The following is an 18,817-nucleotide window of genomic DNA, read 5'->3' as shown; positions in this document are numbered from 1 at the left end:
GGCTTCAGCAATACGTGAACCGTGAACTTCCATATGTTCAAGCTGGTTTTAGAAAAGGCAGAGAAACCAGAGATCAAATTGCCAACATCCGCTGGATCATCGAAAAAGCAAGAGAGTTCCAGAAAAACATCTATTTCTGCTTTATTGAGTATGCCAAAGCCTTTGACTGTGGGGATTGCAACGAACTGTGGAAAATTCTTCAAGAGATGGGAATACCAGACCACCTGACCTGCCTCTTGAGAAACCTGTATGCAAGTCAGGAAGCAAGTTAGAACTGGACATGGAACAAGACTGGTTCTAAATAGGAAAAGGAGTACATCAAGGCTGTATATTGTCAACCTGCTTATTTAACTTACATGCAGAGTACATCAGGAGAAACGTTGGACTGGAATAAACAGAAGCTGGAATCAAGATTGCCAGGAGAAATATCAATAGCCTCAGATATGCAGATGACACCACCCTATGGCAGAAAGTAAAGAGGAACTAAAAAGCCTCTTGATGAAAGTGAAAAAGTTGGCTTCAAGCTCAACATTCAGAAAACAAAGATCATGGCACTGGTCCCATCACTTCATGGGAAATAGACGGGGAAACAAGTGTCAGACTTTATTTTGGGGGGCTCCAAAATCGCTGCAGATGGTGACTGCAGCCATGAAATTAAAAGACGCTTACTCCTTGGAAGAAAAGTTATGACCAACCCAGATAGCATATTCAAAAGCAGAGACATTACTTTGCCGACTAAGGTATGTCTAGCCAAGGCTATGGTTCTTCCTGTGGTCATGTATGGATGTGAGAGTTGGACTGTGAAGAAGGCTGAGCGTGGAAGAATTGATGCTTTTGAACTGTGGTGTTGGAGAAGACTCTTGAGAGTCCATTGGACTGCAAGGAGATCCAACCAGTCCATTCTGAAGGAGATCAGCCCTGGGATTTCTTTGGAAGGAATGAAGCTGAAGCTGAAACTGAAACTCCAGTACTTTGTCCACCTCATTGACTCATTGGAAAAGACTTTGATGCTGGGAGGGATTGGGGGCAGGAAAAGGGGACAACAGAGGATGAGATGGCTGGATCGCATCACTGACTCGATGGACGTGAACCTGAGTGAACTCTGGGAGTTGGTGATGGACAGGGAGACCTGGCGTGCTACGGTTCATGGGGTCGCAAAGAGTCGGACATGACTGAGCTGAACATGTTTATTTCAAGCTTCAGGTTCTGTTTTATACTTTGACAAAAGCATTAGGTTTTTAGTGTCCTCCACCCAGATTTACTGTACTTGTGATTACAGTTTAACTCATGCTACATTTCTCAGTTTCTTATCTTTCTAAGTTGTCTGCCCCTAGCATCTTAAGATCACTATCTCCTAAAAAGGCTTCTAGCTATTCTTAATTATTCCTAAACCCTAAACTCAACAAATTTCTTTTGCCATAAACATTTTCCTCATAAACAGGTCTCAGACAACAATCCTTCCCATGGCCTCAAGCTGTGGCCTATGTGCTCATTCTGGGACATTCTTTGTAATGATCCTTGAACAAATGTCAATGGTTACTTCATAGATTATTTTCTGGGCACAACTGTAGGCGGCTTTGTGCTTTCTCATGCTTCTCTCAAGCACCTTAACATTCTTTCCAGCCAACTAGGAAAGAACAAGTCAGAATCACAAGGCCTAACTCCTTCATCCCAGGGCCATGCCTGCGAGATGAGGAGAGGGGGTTGGGGCTGTGCCTCCATTTTGTCAGTAATGCCTCATGCAGCTCCCGACATAAAAGGTCACATGGGTGACAAGGAGACAACACAACTATGTGCTTTGCTGTCGGAACAAACTGAGTAACAGATGTGCAGTGACGATTCACTAGCAGGATTTGAGAAGTAATCTGACTAGTCACTGATCTTGAAGTACATGTGTTACATACTGATTTGAGAGCTTAACAGCTAGCAGGAAGTTCGTACTTCATGGAACTACTCACAGTTAACATACCACAGTAACTGAAATTTGAACTGCTGCTGTTAAGGAACTGGTTTATTTAACTGTATCAGTGCCATGGAAATTTATGGACATGGGAGTTGTAAAGAGGACTGCCTATACATGACTTTTTTACATTGACCCAGAAAGGCTTAAAGAGCTGACTGCCGAGTAATAGAAAAGTCCATCTAAATTTACATCAAATAATTCTTCTTAAAGTACCCAAAAGGCAGTGTTAGTGCACACTGAGTACATATGTGTCATTTGGCAAAACAAACTTTAACATGTATCTTAGAATTATAGAACTTTAGAAATACAGAAAGGGTCACAATCAGACACCACAAATTATCCAGCATGTTTGTTATGAATTATTTCTCCTCCTTCTATTTCAATTTGCTCATATAGCCACTTTCGATCACAGCGGCATTCGGCACCACATTTGGTAGAACCGCAGGCAGGACAAGCATAGAAACAGCCTAAGCAGTCTTCATCGAGGCAGTCACAGAGGTCCATTCCACTGAAAATCAGGAGACCCTGGCTATCGTAGACCTTACTCTTTGCCGGGATCACTTGTCTGTAATACAAAACACAAGGCAAGTTATACACTTCATGTATATTTTATTTCTGAATATTTAGTTGACAATAAGGTAATTAAAAAAATATAAGGGAGATAAAATGTTTTGGATTGTAGATGAAACTCTGCCAAACTGATACATGGCTTACCTGACTCAAAGTTACTCTACAAATAACAGTTAACAAACTGCTTGTGAGAAGGCCCTCTCTTGTAAAAGGGTTGAAACATATCCAAAGGAATGCAGGCGAAATGTGTCCAAAAATAATAATATAGCTGCTAAAACTATTTATCCCTTACTGAAAAGAAAAGACTAGGTAATAGTGGTACATTTTATTAGCAACAATCTCTTTACTGCTTTGTGAACATAGCTTTATTTTTATCACAGTACACCATCCAGCTGTTTTTTATACTGCAATTAATCTGTTTCTCGTTCTTTGATAGACTAGCAAATCTGGCCTAAAAGCACCTAACGACTCAATGGAAAACCTTCACAGATGGAATAATGGCCTGTGTAAAAAATAATTCTGAATGATTACACTAACATTTGTCAATATGTATTTTAGAAATGCTCAATTTAAAAAGTCATTCTAAACAATTTAGCTTTCTTGTTACCAAAATTGTTTCTATTTTGCTGTGCTTTGAAGTTCAGTCATGTCTGTCTCTCTGCGACCCAATGGACTGCAGCCCGCCAGGCTCCTCGGTCAATGGGGATTTTCCAGCCAAGAATACTGGAGTGGGTTGCCATGCCCTCCTCCAGGGGATCTTCCCAACCTAGGTAGGGACTGAACCCAGGACTCCTGCATTACAGGCAGGTTCTTTATTGTCTGAGCCACTAGGGAAGCATAAGTAATCCTTGCTTGAGGACATTCTATATACAAGGACTCTTTCTCTTAGAAAATGCGTGCTAAGTCAGTCAGTCATGTCCAGCTCCTTTATCATCCCATGGGCTACAGCCTGCCAGGCTCCGTTCATGGGATTCTCCACGCAAGAATACTGGAGTGGGCTGCCATGCCCTCCTCCAGATCTCCCCAACTCAGGGATCAAACCCATGTCTCCTGTGGTTCCTGCACTGCAGGCAGATTCTTTACCACTGACCCACCAGGGAAGCCCATTTCTATTTTAGACATTAAAAAATAAAAAACAACCTTGCATTCTCCTAAGACTTATGTTTTAGTTGCCACCTATAGAGCAGACATACAAACAATGTATTAATGCTCTTCAAATAATTATTTTAGTTACAAGAAGTATAGTATGCTTGAATTATTTTAATTACTGTGCCAAAAAGATTATATAAATTCACTTCATTGAGACTTTCTTAGAAACAAAATTTTTAGAGTGGAAGGGAACACCTTAATTTTCCATGAGACCTTTGGGGGTTCTTACTAATTCCAGATTATCAAATTTAAACTATCTAACCAGAAAATTTAAAACTTGTAAGAAAAAGATAGGAAAACAATACAGATGTGAGGCAAGTTAACATATGACTTAAACAACACATAGTGTACCTGTCTGAACCAGCTGTTGCATTTTTGGTAAGCCTTCTTTTTTCTCTTTTACCAGTTTCTGGAGCAAATTCAGTCTGCTTTCCTGGGTTTGCAAATTGTAATGACCTCAAAGCTTTAGCAGTTCTTCCCTGAATAAAGGTTAACAAATTATTAACTCAAATCTTAATATCAAACCATACACAGATATTTCACTTAACATTAATCTAGATTACTTCTTAGCCGGGAAGACAGTCTGGAACTTGCAAAAAAGAAAGAAAAAAGTTTTAGTGCCCAAACGTAACAAAATGTATACTGGGTCTTGGAGCTATGCCTTTGAGGGGATAACAAAGCAAAAGCACTACATATAATTTAAAATTTTAATTATCTTTTAATTTGGTTTATTAATTAATAGAAAGGAGAAAATTGAGAAAAATATGCCAGCAGTAAGAATTATAAATTGCTTATAAATAGAAAACTTGAGAAGTCCTCCTTTGACCTACCACTCCTTGTTCTACACCAGACAGCTTTATGAAATCTTAAACTGTTCTCAACGGTTAAATAATCTAAATGTAGGCATGTGAATAACGAAGAGAGTTTTAAGATATTTAATACTTACAATGTAAAAATGTATGCTTTTTGACAGTAGGGAGTCCTAAAATTAGCCTTGACCATAACAAGTAAGAATTCAGAGCTAGATGCAAAGGAAATTCACAAGCATCTTAAAAACCCAGATAAGAATGGGATAGTGCCAAAGTCAAAAGAAAGGCTGAAATAAGAAACAATTATTTCAAGTCACTTCTGAAGTTCCTTTTAGAGCAGCAGTTTTCAAGTCTTTCATAAAAAGGGAATTCATTCTGCTGTCTTTCAAACCCTTGCTGGCAGGCATAACCTACTGAGTTACTTCTATATCAGAAAAAGAGCTAAGACTGTTAAGCTCTGGCAATGCCAGAATGTCTTAGCACTAGGAGTTGCCGCTTGAAAGTCTAGGGAATATTATTCTTTCCCCAAGCCAACACTCTTTACCATACAATCTGGGTTTACACAAATATTTAGAAAACATCATCTATTTTTACCTCCTCAACTTCATATTCACTGCATTCAAGTCCACCCCTTGATATTCTAGTGCAACTGGTTCCACTGTCAGTTCTGGATACCAAAATGCTAGGCTGCTGCTCAAGCCCCAGAGTTGGCCCTCTGCGTCTTTGGATTCAACCAAGCACAGACTGTAATAGTACTGTACTGACTGAAAGAAATCCACATATAAGTGGACCTGCAGAGTTCAAACCCGTGCTGTTTAAGGGCCAACTGTAATGAACTGATATAAATGATTTCTTTATAATTAAATAAAACCCTACACTGTAGAAGTAACGGAGAAAAAATTGACTCTACATACATCTGAGTCAGGTTTTCTTTTCTGCCGGTCTTCAGAATCAACATCCACACTTCCATTGATTATCTGTGTACATTTTGGACAAAGCTTCCAACCAGGTACAAGCTGTCTTCCAAATTTTGCACTCAGAAAAGTGGCATCATCTAAATCAATTACATGTAAATTTTTTTTGGCTAGTTTTTTGTGTATGTTAAATGGGTCACAACATGACTTCTGCAAATCCTCAAATCTGTCGATGTAAACTTTTGCATGATGGAAGCAAATTGTATTGTTCCCAGAAAGTGTCATTCCAGTTCTCAGTTGAAGTAGAAGCATGTCATTTGATGACAATTCTTGCAAAGTCTTGAAACCTGTATGACGAGTATAATAGGTTTTATGGCACTCATTTGTGGTCCGAAGCTGGACTCCAACTGAACATGGATCCATCATGCTTGATTCAAGTAAATTTCCTCTTTCTGATTTTCGCCTAGAGATCACTCTCTAGCAGATCACCCTAGAGAAAACATTAAAGAGAGTCAGATGTGTGCTGCAAAAATTTTATCTGGGAAGCTGAAAAAGCATTTAAGAAAATTCAAGGCCTGCATAATAAAAAGAAAGCCCTCAGCAAGCAAGGAATAGAAAGACATTTACCAAAAGCCTACAAAAACATGAGAGAACAATCATGGCAAGTGTGACTATAGTAAACATGTCAATTCTATCCATAAATTCAGTATGATTCCAGACAAAATGTCATCAGGTATTCCACAAATCCCCCACCACCCAGAATTTAGGAATCTGGTCTATGGAAGAGTAAAGGTTCAAGAAAGCCAAGATAATCTTGAAGGAAATCAAAATAAGACATTTATTTACTATAAAGCTATTATCATTAGAACAATGTGTGGGATCTCTCAGGTATCACTGTTAGGGTAGAATTATTTACTATTAGATAAAATAAAGGATGCTCAGTTAAATTTGAATTTTAGATAATGCATAAACAATTTAAATTATATCACAAATATTGCTAAAAAGTCATTTGTTGCTTTTCTGAAGTTAAAATTTAACTGGCTTTCCTCTTATATTTTATTGGCAGCCTCATTTACAGTGCCTTCGCCCTCCCCATCTTCCAGTAAGTAGAGATCTTTCTTTGGTGCCAGTTCCACATTATCTCCCACCTCTTCCATGCTGCTAAAAGAAAGCTGAACTACCGATGAACAAATTACAAGACCTCCTCAGTAAAAAATTAAAGTGCCCTGTCTGAAAGAAGACAAGACCAGCTGCAGTACAAAATGTATTTTTCACACTGCTTAAAGCTCAATGGCATACTGGAACCATTCACTTGAGTGAAACTGTCATGATATAAGTGTACACACCTGAATCAAAGCAGTTTTACATTCAAACATTGCTTTAAAAAATGAAAAAGAAAAAGATTAGCTCAAGAAGCACAAAATTTCAGGCAGTGATTTCAGTGGCTGCTGCCTGCTTTCTAACACCTGCCCCCTCTGGTTACTTCTCCCCTGTAGTAACTCCCAACGTCCTCCCTTCTCTTCCCCTCCCTTAGGCTAAGGTTCCACCATGAGTTCTCAGAATTCGTTTCCAAGCAACTGTTTCTTTTGCTCACTTAGGCCTGTGCTCTGGCAATGTCACCCACAATTAGTATTTTTTTTCCCCTTCAAGTGGTCGTCTAGTAGCCTCATGTTGCTCTCTTCATTATGGTGCTATGTTTGCCAAGGCTTCCCAGGTGGCACGAGTGGTAAAGAACCTGCCCACCAATACAGCAGACCTAAGAGAAATGGGTCATCCCTGGGTTGGGAAGATCCCCTGGAAGAGTGCATGGCAACCCACTCCAGTATTCTTGCCTGGAGAATCCTGTGGACAGACGAGCCTGTCGGGCTACCACCCATCACAGGGTGGCAAAGAGTCAGACACGACTGAAGCGACCGCACAACACAGCACAACGTCTTCCTTAAATACATTGCTATTTATTGTCCATGAACTAGTACTAGCATCAGCGGGGACTGATCAGAAAAAAAGAGATCTTAGTAAGGCCCATGCACTCATTGAATTAGAATTGCATTCAAAAAATAAATCCCCAGGTGATACGTAAGCACATTACAGTTTGAGATGCACTACTGTAGATAATTCAATTAACAGAACATTCACCAAGCATCTTCTATATTTACAGAGTACATCAGAAAAGAATAAGAAACACACACAGACATGCACTTGCCTTCTAGGAAGTCTGATACTTAAGGGAAGATTATTTGAGAGCGGGAGAGGGAGCTGTAAATTTCAAAAACTAGATTTGGAGAAAAATACCTGGCTTCAGTGGAAAACTGCACTGTTGAGAGTACAACCTTCAGGTTGTCACATTCCGATTATACGAGAGCTCTGAGTTTTTCACTGCCTTTTATACCTGACAACTGTATATAACTAACAGCAATGCAGAACAATTCTTGTCCATATTCTGGTAAATTCTGTTAGAGGTACAATTGACTCCCCTGGCCCACTGTGGAAGAAGACAGTTTTGCCTCTACTTGCTCATTTATTTCAATATTCCTGATCAATAAATGTGTCTGGTTCTATCATTTGAACTGGTTATAACATCTTACCAATCCCCTTGTTAATAAGGAAAATAAAAACCAGGTACTACTGATTTTATACAAGTGTCCCAGTCACAATTTTACTTCCTCCCTCTTTTTTTAATGGAAAATACGTTAAACAAAGGAAAAATTTAATTTCCTCCAGCCAAGTCACTTGGACCAGCACAATACCTAGTATTTCTCACAGAAGGAAAAAAAAGATCAGCTTCTTATGGGACTGGATGAAAACCATATAACAAATAAGCCCTAATCGTGTTCATTTAGACTGATTAATTTAGATTGGTTTTCCACTCTCCCCTCCCTACCCTTCTCTCAGGAAAATTTCACTATGGTACAAGTGAGATCGGTCTGTAAGTACTTTCAAACTACACTTAGTGATGTAGAATTGTTAATTCCTGAAAGTCAATGAGTATCCTAAGGCCTTCCTATATAAACGTGTCAATGAATTTTATTTGTACATTTAATTATTTTCCACTTCAAATAGGAAAATGCCTTTTAACAAGTTAAATTTTACCTGAGACCTGTACTCCTGTTTCTAGAAAAGCCTTGCCTAAATAAACCCTCCTACTCTCTGTATGGCTTCTGTAAGACTCAAGAACATCCCACTGTTTACCTATGACCAGAACAAAGGACCTCCAAATCCCCATTGTCTCATTTATAAATTTATGAGTAATTAGCTGAACTGCTTGCTGAAATAATCAACTGGAACAAAACTGGAAAAATAACAGCTAACCATATTTTAAGTTTCTCTCCTTCCTCTAGGCCCCTGAACTTTGGTATAACTTCAGCCAGAGCCAGCAAAGGATCCCTCCAGAGAAAAAGCTGGCCTCAGGCTAAAACAATCTGGGATCTACAATCAGACCAAGCAGTTCTGTTCCAAGCACTGTTTACTCCTCCCCTGAGAAGCTGGTAAATCTTTTGGTCAGAGAATTCTCTCCACTGCAATAATCTCTTTTCCCCTCTGGCAATAATGCTTTCAATAAAGTCTCTCTCCCTACTAACTCCGGATTTTATTATTTGACCCTTTCTTTAAAAAGTTCTGCATTCTCACTTTTCTCTTGCTTTAGAATTGCCAATACTTTCCCTCAGTAACTAAACAGAGTATGTTTTGTGATTCTAAGATTAACTTTCAATACTTTTACAGCACTCCCAGAAGAGCTGAGAGAGAAAGAAGTAAATATAGATTTGTTAGACTTCATTCTTCTATACCTGAGGTAGTAAACACAAGTACTGGATATTTGCTCCTCATATGATGTGAACACTGACAGCTCAGGGAATATGCCTTTTTAAAAAACTGAGGTATCGACACAACATTATATTATTTTCAGATGTACAATGAAACAATACAATATTTGTATATATTGCAAAATGATCAACACATTAAGTTAATATCTGTCACCACAGTTACAAATTTCACTCTTTGATGAGAACTTTTAAAGTCTACTCCCTCAGCAACTTTCAAATATGCAGTACAGAATTATTAATTAGTCATCAAGCTGGATGTCACATCCCTACTACTTATTTACAGCTGGAAGTCTGTACCTTTTGACCCCCTCTTCACCCAGTTTGCCCACCCTGACTCTTTGCAATGGCAATTTCCAATCTGTTCTTTTAATCTACCAGTTTGGTTTTTAAACATTACAATTTAAATTTATCTTTTCTAGATCCCCTGAAGTTTTAAGCATTTTCTCTTGCTATCCATTACCCAACGCTAAGGTAGGTAGGTTAGGTGCACTGAAGAAGTGGCCTCAAACAAGGCCACAATGCTAGCAGGTTTTCCTAATACCATGAGCTCTAGGACCTGATCACAGGCCTCCTACAGGGGTTAAAGCAGCACCATCACAATCATCATTACCACTAACGATAGCAGAGGGACACAGGAAATAATTAGGGAACTCATTTTTTTCTTCCCCAAACTATAGGGGAGATATGACAATATGTTCTAATACGCCAGTTTCCCTAATACAGCCTGTGCTTTGTTACCACTCTTCAAGTTAATAGGAAAAAAAAAATCACATTAAGAGGAACTTTAACCAAACAAAAAATTTAAAAGTTGACCTAAAAATACAGTTAAGAATCTTTCCCTTTCATGAAAAATGTCTTTTTTCAGTATAGGGACAATTTATAAGGCATTTTCCCATTTACCTTTTATTTAATTAAAAAAAAAAAATAATAATTCCATTCACCCTTCCTATGCAAATCAGCAGGTTCAGGTATGGGTGAGTACACTCCTGAGAGTGCACACACACGTCATGCCTCTTGGAACTGTCAACTTTTTGTGCCCAGTATCTTCAAATGCTACCTATAGGACACGTGAATGGGTACCAAGAGAAGGGTAAATGGCTAAGTGAAATAGTCTTAAATCTCAAGACCCAGGCACCATAAAGTGAACTTCAGACAATAACACAGCCCACAGTATCATTTAAAATATTCAGGAGGTTCCAGTCAAAGATGACAGTGTAGAAGACCCTGAACTTATCTCTTCACATGAACATGCTGAATTTGTACCTACACACAGATCAATTCCTGCTGAAGAAATACTGAGGGCTGCAGAACAAGTGACAGAAGGGTCATACAGAAGATGGGTAAAAGAGACAGAGACATGGTATCTATGGGAAACCCATCCCCAACAAGGGTCTTCAGTAGGGAGGAATGTCACTTAGGAGCCTGTACACAGACTTGCCCATCCTGGGACAGAGCAAAAAAGCAGCTGTTTAACGGGCACCTACACTATCATGAAGGGAAATCATTTACTAACCCTAAAGTGCTGCCAAATGAGCAGAGAACTTCTGAAACTGTATCTGCAGTCTAAGGTACCAGAGGGAGATGCAGGTTTGATCCCTGGGTCAGGAAGATCCCCTGGAAGAAGGCATGGCAACCCACTCCAGTGTTTTTGTGTGCAGTATCCTATGTACAGAGCAGCCTGGTGGGCTATAGTCCACGGGGTTGCACAGAGTCCGACACGACTGAAGTGACTTAGCATGCATGCTTGTGAATGTGTATATATATATGTGCACACATCTGTCATTATTACATGTCAATATATATGAACCTATGGTAACCACAAACCTACAACAGATACACAAAAAACAGAAAGAAATCCAAAAGTAACAGTGAAAAAACAAATCATCAAACCACCAGGGGAAAGACCAAGAGAAGAACCACAAAAACAACTAGAAACAATCAACAAAACGGCAATAGGTACATGGAAAAGGTCAGTTTTCATTCCAATCCCTAAAAAAGGCAATGCCAAAGAATCTTCAAACTGTCGCACAATTGCACTCATCTCAAATGCTAGCAAAGTAATGCTCAAAATTCTCCAAGTCAGGATTCAACAATACATGAACTGTGAACTTCCAGATGTTCAAGTTGGTTTTAGAAAAGGCAGAGGAACCAGAGATCAAATTGCCAACATCCGCTGGATCATGGAAAAAGCAAGAGAGTTCCAGAAAAACATCTATTTCTGCTTTATTGACTATGCCAAAGCCTTTGACTGTGGGGATCACAACGAACTGTGGAAAATTCTGAAAGAGATGGGAATACCAGACCACCTGACCTGCCTCTTGAGAAATCTGTATGCAGGTCAGGAAGCAACAGTTAGAACTGGACATGCAACAACAGACTGGTTCCAAATAGGAAAAGCAGTATGTCAAGGCTGTATACTGTCACCCTGCTTCTTTAACTTCTATGCAGAGTACATCATGAGAAGCGCTGGGCTGGAAGAAGCACAAGCTGGAATCAAGATTGCTGGGAGAAATATCAATCACCTCAGATATGCAGATGACACCACCCTTATGGCAGAAAGCAAGAACTAAAAAGCCTCTTGATGAAAGTGAAAGAGGAGAGTGAAAAAGATGGCTTAAAGCTCAACATTCAGAAAACGAAGATCATGGCATCTGGTCCCATCACTTCATGATAAACAGATGGGAAACTGTGAGAGACTTTTATTTTCTTGGGCTCCAAAATCACTGCAGATGGTGACTGCAGCCATGAAATTAAAAGATGCTTCCTCCTTGGAAGGGAAGTCATGACCAACCTAGAAAGCATATTAAAAAGTAGAGACATTACTTTGTCAACAAAGGTCCGTCTAGTCAAGGCTATGGTTTTTCCAGTAGTCATGTATGGATGTGAGAGTTGGACTATAAAGCAAGCTTGAGAGCCGAAGAATTGATGCTTTTGAAGTGTGGTGTTGGAGAAGATTCTTGAGATTTCCTTGGACTGCAAGGAGATCCAACCAGTCCATCCTAAAGGAGATCAGTTCTGTGTGTTCATTGGAAGAACTGATGCTGAAGCTGGAGCTCCAAAACTTTGGCCACCTGATGTGAAGAACTGACTCATTTGAAAAGACCCTGATGCTGGGAAAGATTGAAGGAGGAAGGAGAAGAGGACAGGGACGACAGAGGATGAGATGGTTGGATGGCATCACCGACTCAATAGACATGAGTATGGTAAACTCTGGGAGTTGTTGATGGACAGGGAGGCCTGCTGTGCTGCAGTTCATGGGGTCACAAACTGAACTGAACTGAACACATATCTATCAATAATCACTTTAAATGTAAGGAGATTAAATGCGCCACATAGCATGGGTGACTGGATTAAAATAAGTCCCATTTATATACTGTACAATAATGTTTCCCTGGTGGCTCAGGTGGTAATGATTTTGCCTATAATGTGAGAGACCCAGGTTCAATCCATGGGTCTGTAAGATCCTCTGGAGAAGGAAATGGCAACCCACTCCAGTCTTCTTGTCTGGGAAATCCCATGGACAAAGGAGCCTGGCAGGCTATAGTCCAAGGGGTTGCAAAGAGCTGCAGAGGACTAACACTTTATCTCAAGAACGACTAACACTTTGATATACTGCACAGTGTTCGTATTTAAACAACTCAGCAAACCTTTCAGGTCTCCAAACTCCATTTGTGATTTGTCTCTACTCCTAGGGTCCTTAAAGGTCAAAGAGAACAGAAACCTCGAATTCAACAACTGAGGGATTGTTTATAGACCAAGAAGAATGAGTAAAGCTCTTTATTTTACCTGAATTCTGGATGTGGTCAAAACTGTCAAGCAGTACTAACTACTCTTGGAGATGAACAGTACTTTAATTTTTTAACAGTACTTCAATTTTTTAAAAACAGATTAATTAACAGTACTTAATACTATTATAATACTATGGAGAAGGAAATGGCAACCTACTCCAGTATTCTTGCCTGGGAAATCCCATGAACAGAGGAGCCTGGCAGGCTACAGTCCATGGGGGTGCATAAGAGTCAGACAAGACTTAGTGACTGAACAACCACCACAATTAACTTAATACTCAATACAGATGTTGGCTAAGTGATTGTGATCTTGAATTGTAAGCTAATGTGTGGAAAACACTCACCTCTTCCTAGAAAACAAAAGTCTGGACACTTAGCATGGCATTATTTGTTCAAATATCACAGACTGCAGGCCAAACTACACTACCTGAAAATTTCTATTACATTTTAAGTCTTCATGTTGGGGCTTCCTTGGTGGCTCAGCTGGTAAAGAATCCTCCTGCAATGCAGGAGACCTGGGTTCCATCCCTGGGTTGGGAAGATCCCTGGAAGGCGGCGGACATGATTGCGTGACTCTCATTTTCACTGTTCTCTTTGCTCAGAAGGCCAGGCAATGCTAATTAATCCTTAAAGACAGTGTCCCCATATTCACCTTTCTGGCATGCCTTACTCAAATTCTATTGTTACAGATACTTTTTCCTCTGTTTGAAACTTTGCCTCTATTACTTCTCAGCTGTTGGAAGACAGGAGCTATATGGTGTTATTTTCTGTATCACTTAAGCCCAAATTAGAAGGAAGTTCAGGGACTTCCCTTTTTATAGCACTCATCACAGGCTTTCTTCTTTCCTGTTAGTTTTTTCCAGTATATACTAAGCTCCATGAGGGCTAGGAATCATCTGGGTCCTGTTACAGCTGTAGCCTCTTTACCACTGGCACATAGTAGATAACATCTTTCAAATGAATCCATGTTCCTCAAACTGCCAGAATCTCACACGAAGCAGGCTGAATCGCCCCCAAATCAGTATAACCAGATGCTCAGGTAGGGATGCAACTATCCCTACCTCAATCCTGTGGTCACAAGCACAGTGAGGGCATTCCTCCCACACACCCTTCCCTAGAGGCTTCTTCTCATTAGAGCAGTTAAAAAGTCCTTAACACTGTTGTGTTAGTCACATCCAGACTCTTTTGTGACCCTGTGGACTGTAGCTCAACAGACTCCTCTGTCTATGGGATTTTCCAGGCTGACTACTGGAGTGGGTTGCCATTTTCTTCTCCAACGGATCCTTCCAACCTAGAGACAACCCGCATCTCCTGCATTGGCAGGCGGTTTCTGCCAAGCAACACTTTCTTTAGCCTGATTAGAATCCCAACCTCTTTCCTTCCAAAAACTGAGCCTGGGAATACCTACTCCACAATCACGCAACTTAAAAGTTTCATCTTTTCTATTTTTCAATAAATGATTCCCCTCTGGGAAACTAAAAATTTTAGGAATGACAAAGTATGGGAAGTCTTGCTAAGAACAAGATTGTAAAGGTAAAAGTATAGTTTTAAAAAGTGAAAGTCGCTCAGTCGTGTCAGGCTCTTTGCCACCCCATTGAGTATACAGCCCATGGAATTCTCCAAGCCAGAATACTGGAGTGGGTAGCCTTTCCCTTCTCCAGGGGATTTTCCCAACCCAGGGAATCCAACCGGGGTCTCCTGCATTGCATGCGTAACTATCCTAATTTTCACCAGCTGTTTGAGAATGTTGTAAGCCACCAGATATAGCATATGAGCTCCTATTACGTTCATGCTGCTGCTGCTGCTAAGTCGCCTCAGTCGTGTCCGACTCTGTGCGACCCCATAGACGGCAGCCCACCAGGCTCCCCCGTCCCTGGGCTTCTCCAGGCAAGAACACTACCGGGATGGAGAAAAGAATACTATTCGACTTCCCGCCTCAACCAAACAGCTAGGACTAGGAAGGTTCTGATTTAAAAAATAAAACCCAAAGAGCAGACAGATAAGCAGTGGATGGAGTTCTAAGCCACAAAAGCTCTCCTCTAAATAAGACAAACCTTAAGTCAAAGTTAGGAGGGCTCCAGGTCTCCCCAAGAGAGGCGACAACCCGCGGAGTCGACAGGAACCGTGCCTGACTTCGACATAAGGGGCCGCAGATCGACTGGAGGAAGAGGGGGTCGCTGCAGGGCTGCAGGCCGCGGAAGGCCCCAAGAACGCAGCTGAAGAATTCCCCTCACGTGTCCAACGTGCTACGCCTCCTCTGCTCTGGGACCCTCCCTCAGCCGGCCCGGGCCCCCCCCCCCCCCCAGGAACGAGTCTCCATGCCCCAGACCCTCCCCTCTAGCCCCTGTTTACCTTTAACTCGAGCGCTCCACGAACCCAGTGTGCACCACACCCGCCGCCTCCGAGAGTAGCCTGGGTACGCGCTTTTCAACACTTCCTGTAGTTTACCACCGAGAGAACGGCGAGCGAGGCTAGAGAGGCTCAGCGCTACCATAAAGAGAAGCCCGAAAGAATCCTAGAGGGGAACCGAGCTTGGCGGCCTCTGGGGCGGAAAGGGCGGGGCAGCATGAATTGGCGAATGATTCAAGGTGAGGCAATAGTTGCTTCAGAAGCTGACGGAATTTTTTTTTTTTTTTTCTTTGACAGTAGGGAATTGGGCGGTGCCTCGGGTCACCTTTACCAGGATGCAAGTTCCGCTAACTTGAGTTGTGTTCTACGTCTGTGCGTGATGCAGAATCTTTGCACCTCAAGCCTCCTAATCCCTGAAGGAGAAGTGAATGAATTCAAAACACCTTAAGAAGGCGCTCTGTCTGAGGTCTCCCATTTTATGATTTACTTCATTCAAGCGAAATATATTCCAAAATGCATCCCCTTTGTTATAAACTATAAGAATGTGTATGCTCACTGGCTCAGTCGTGTCCGACTCTTTGTGACCCCGTGAACTGTAGCCTGCTGGCACCTCTGTCCATGGGACTCTCCAGGCAAAAATACTGGAGTGGGTTCCCATTTCTCCTCCAGGGGCTCTTCCTGAACGAAGGATCGAACCCTTATCCCTTCTGTCTCTTTACCACTAGCCCTACCTGGGAATCCCATTATGAACTACGAGAATAGCTGTTTATTACTTCCAGTGAAATAGGAGGCCTCCCAGGTGGCGCTAATGGTAAAGACCCCTGCCTACTAACGCAGGAGACATAACAGATGAGGGTTCGAAACCTGAGTTAGGAAGATCGCCTGGAAAAGGCATGGCAACCCGCTCGAGTGTTCTTGCCTGGAGAATCCCATGGACAGAGGAGCCTGGAGGGCTGTTGGACACGACTGAAGAGATGAATCATGCACGCACAAAATGTAGGAACCAGGAAGACACTTGCAACTTTTCTGAGGAGAACAAAAAGCGTTGTCTTTCTTGTATCCTTATTGTCTGTACCAATTAGGAGCTCATTAATTTTTAAAGCCTGGCTTGGAGAATTTTGAACATTACTTTGCTAGCGTGTGAGATGAGTGCAATTGGGAGGTAGTTTGAACATTTCTTTGGCATTCCCTTTCTTTGGGATTTAAGGGTTCCCTGGTGGTGCAGAGGTTAAAGCATCTGCCTGCAATTTGGGAGACCTGGGTTCAGTCCCTGGGTCGGGAAGATCCCCTGGAGAAGGAAAAGGCAACCCACTCCAGTATTCTTGCCTGGAGAATCCCATGGATGGAGGAGCTTGGTGGGCTACAGTCCATGAGTCGCAAAGAGTTGGACACGACTGAGCGACTTCACTTTCTTTGGGACTGGAATGAAAACGGACCTTTTCCAGTCCTGTGGCCACTGCTGGGTTTTCCAAATTTGCTGGCATATTGAGTGCAGCACTTTCACAGCATCATCTTTTAGGATCTGAAAAAGCTCAACTGGAATTCCATCACCTCCAGTAGCTTCCTAAGGCCCCCTTGACTTCGAATTCCAGGATGTCTGGCTCTAGGTGAGTGATCACACCATTGTTGTTATCTGGGTCATGATGATCTTTTTTGGATAGTTCCTCTGTGTTTTCTTGCCACCTCTTAATATCTTCTGCTTCTGTTAGATTCATACCATTTCTGTCCTTTATTGAGCCCATCTTTGCATGAAATGTTCCCTTGGTATCTATCTCTAATTTTCTTGAAGAGATCTCTAGTCTTTCCCATTCTATTGTTTTCCTCTATTTCTTGGCATTGATCACTGAGGACTGATGCTGAAGCTGAAACTCCAATACTTTGGCCACCTGATGGGAAGAACTGACTCATTGGAAAAGACAATGATGCTGGAAAAGATTGAAGGCAGGAGGAGAAGGAGAGGACAGAAGATGAGATGGTTGGATGGCATGACCAACTCGATAGACATGAGTTTGAGTAAGCTCCGAGTGTTGGTGATGGACAGGGAAGCCTGGTGTGCTGCAGTCCATGTGGCCGCAGAGAGTTGAGCGATTGAACTGAAGTGAATTTTTAAAGCAGATTTATTCACCTGTAACTTTTGAGAGCCCTCCATCTTTTAGCTGAAGGGGCTAAGCCTTCAAATATTTTCAGGTAGGGGTAGGAGGACCCTCATCCCACCCTGCTCTGCTCCACTAACCAGCCTATAAGGCAAGCACGGAGAAAAAGAGAGAGGGCAAGGCAGTCACAGAGAAAGATTTATTATAGGAAGAAAGAAGAAAGAGACTGGCCTTAGAGAAAAACCAGTGCCCTCTTTTTAAAGCCAATGCTTCTTATACCCTATTGATGGGAAATTGTGCCCCAGAGGGAGGGGGCCTCAGTTTATCTTTAGCCCACAGCTGGGGTCTTGTGATCATGTAGTTGAAGGGGTCTCACTGTCGGGGTCATCAGGTAGTCTTAAGAAACTGGTACCAGCAGGGAAAAACAGGATATTGCCATACAGGAAAAACAGAATGTCCACCAGGGCAATGTGGCCAATATGACTTTATTCCTTGTTTGTCAGGTCACCACAATGGGCCATATTTTAACTATATGCTATGAGCCCCTTGTGAACCCTAACACAGCCAAGTGAAAAACTGGGTCAGGGAAATAAGAGCCACAAAAGCCAAAATGTTCTTGATTGTTGTTCTAGTTGCTAAGTCTTGTCCCACTCTTTGGTGACCCCATGGACTCTAGCCCACCAGGCTCCTCTGTCCATGGGATTATCTCAGCAAGAATACTGGAGTGGGTTGCCATTTCCTTTTCCAGGAGATTTTCTGGATCCAGGGATGAAATTCTTAGCTCTTGCCACATTTCCTGTATTACAGGCAGATTTTTTTTCTTTATTTTATTTTTTTTACTACTCAGCCACCAGGGAATACCTACTGTCGGTTGTTTTCTGCAGTGAATCTATTGTTCTTCCTAACACCTCCTTAGTTTTCTGAATGTTGAGCTTTAAGCCAACTTTTTCACTCTCCTCTTTCACTTTCATCAAGAGGCTTTTGAGTTCCTCTTCACTTTCTGCCATAAGGGTGGTGTCATCTGCATATCTGAGGTTATTGATAATTCTCCCGGCAGTCTTGATTCCAGCTTGTGCTTCTTCCAGCCCAGTGTTTCTCATGATGTACTCTGCATATAAGTTAAAGAAGCAGGGTGACAATATACAGCCTTGACATACTCCTTTTCCTATTTGGAACCAGTGTGCTGTTCCATTTCCAGTTCTAACTGTTGCTTCCTGACCTGCATACAGATTTCTCAAAGGCAGGTCAGGTGGTCTGGTATTCCCATCTCTTTCAGAATTTTCCACAGTTTATTGTGGTCCACACAGTCAAAGGCTTTGGCATAGTCAATAAAGCAGAAATAGATGTTTTTCTGGAACTCT

At 41.6% G+C, this 18,817-nt stretch overlaps 1 protein-coding gene across 1 annotated transcript; it reads right to left on the bottom strand.

Moving 5' to 3' along the window:
• Positions 1-1,256: 1,256 nt before the first annotated feature.
• Positions 1,257-15,437, bottom strand: ARL14EP (ARF like GTPase 14 effector protein). The gene is made up of 4 exons (XM_068988887.1): positions 15,367-15,437; positions 5,406-5,895; positions 4,034-4,161; positions 1,257-2,528 (listed from the first exon to the last, which is right to left on the bottom strand). Exons 2-4 carry the CDS (start codon positions 5,829-5,831, stop codon positions 2,300-2,302), a joined length of 783 nt encoding a protein of 260 aa, XP_068844988.1. The 5' UTR covers positions 5,832-5,895; positions 15,367-15,437; the 3' UTR covers positions 1,257-2,299.
• Between the last annotated feature and the right edge of the window lie 3,380 nt (positions 15,438-18,817).

This window comes from Capricornis sumatraensis, chromosome 16, assembly GCF_032405125.1.
Source record: "Capricornis sumatraensis isolate serow.1 chromosome 16, serow.2, whole genome shotgun sequence".
NCBI lineage: Eukaryota > Metazoa > Chordata > Mammalia > Artiodactyla > Bovidae > Capricornis > Capricornis sumatraensis.
This window is presented reverse-complemented; position numbering and strand designations above follow the sequence as displayed.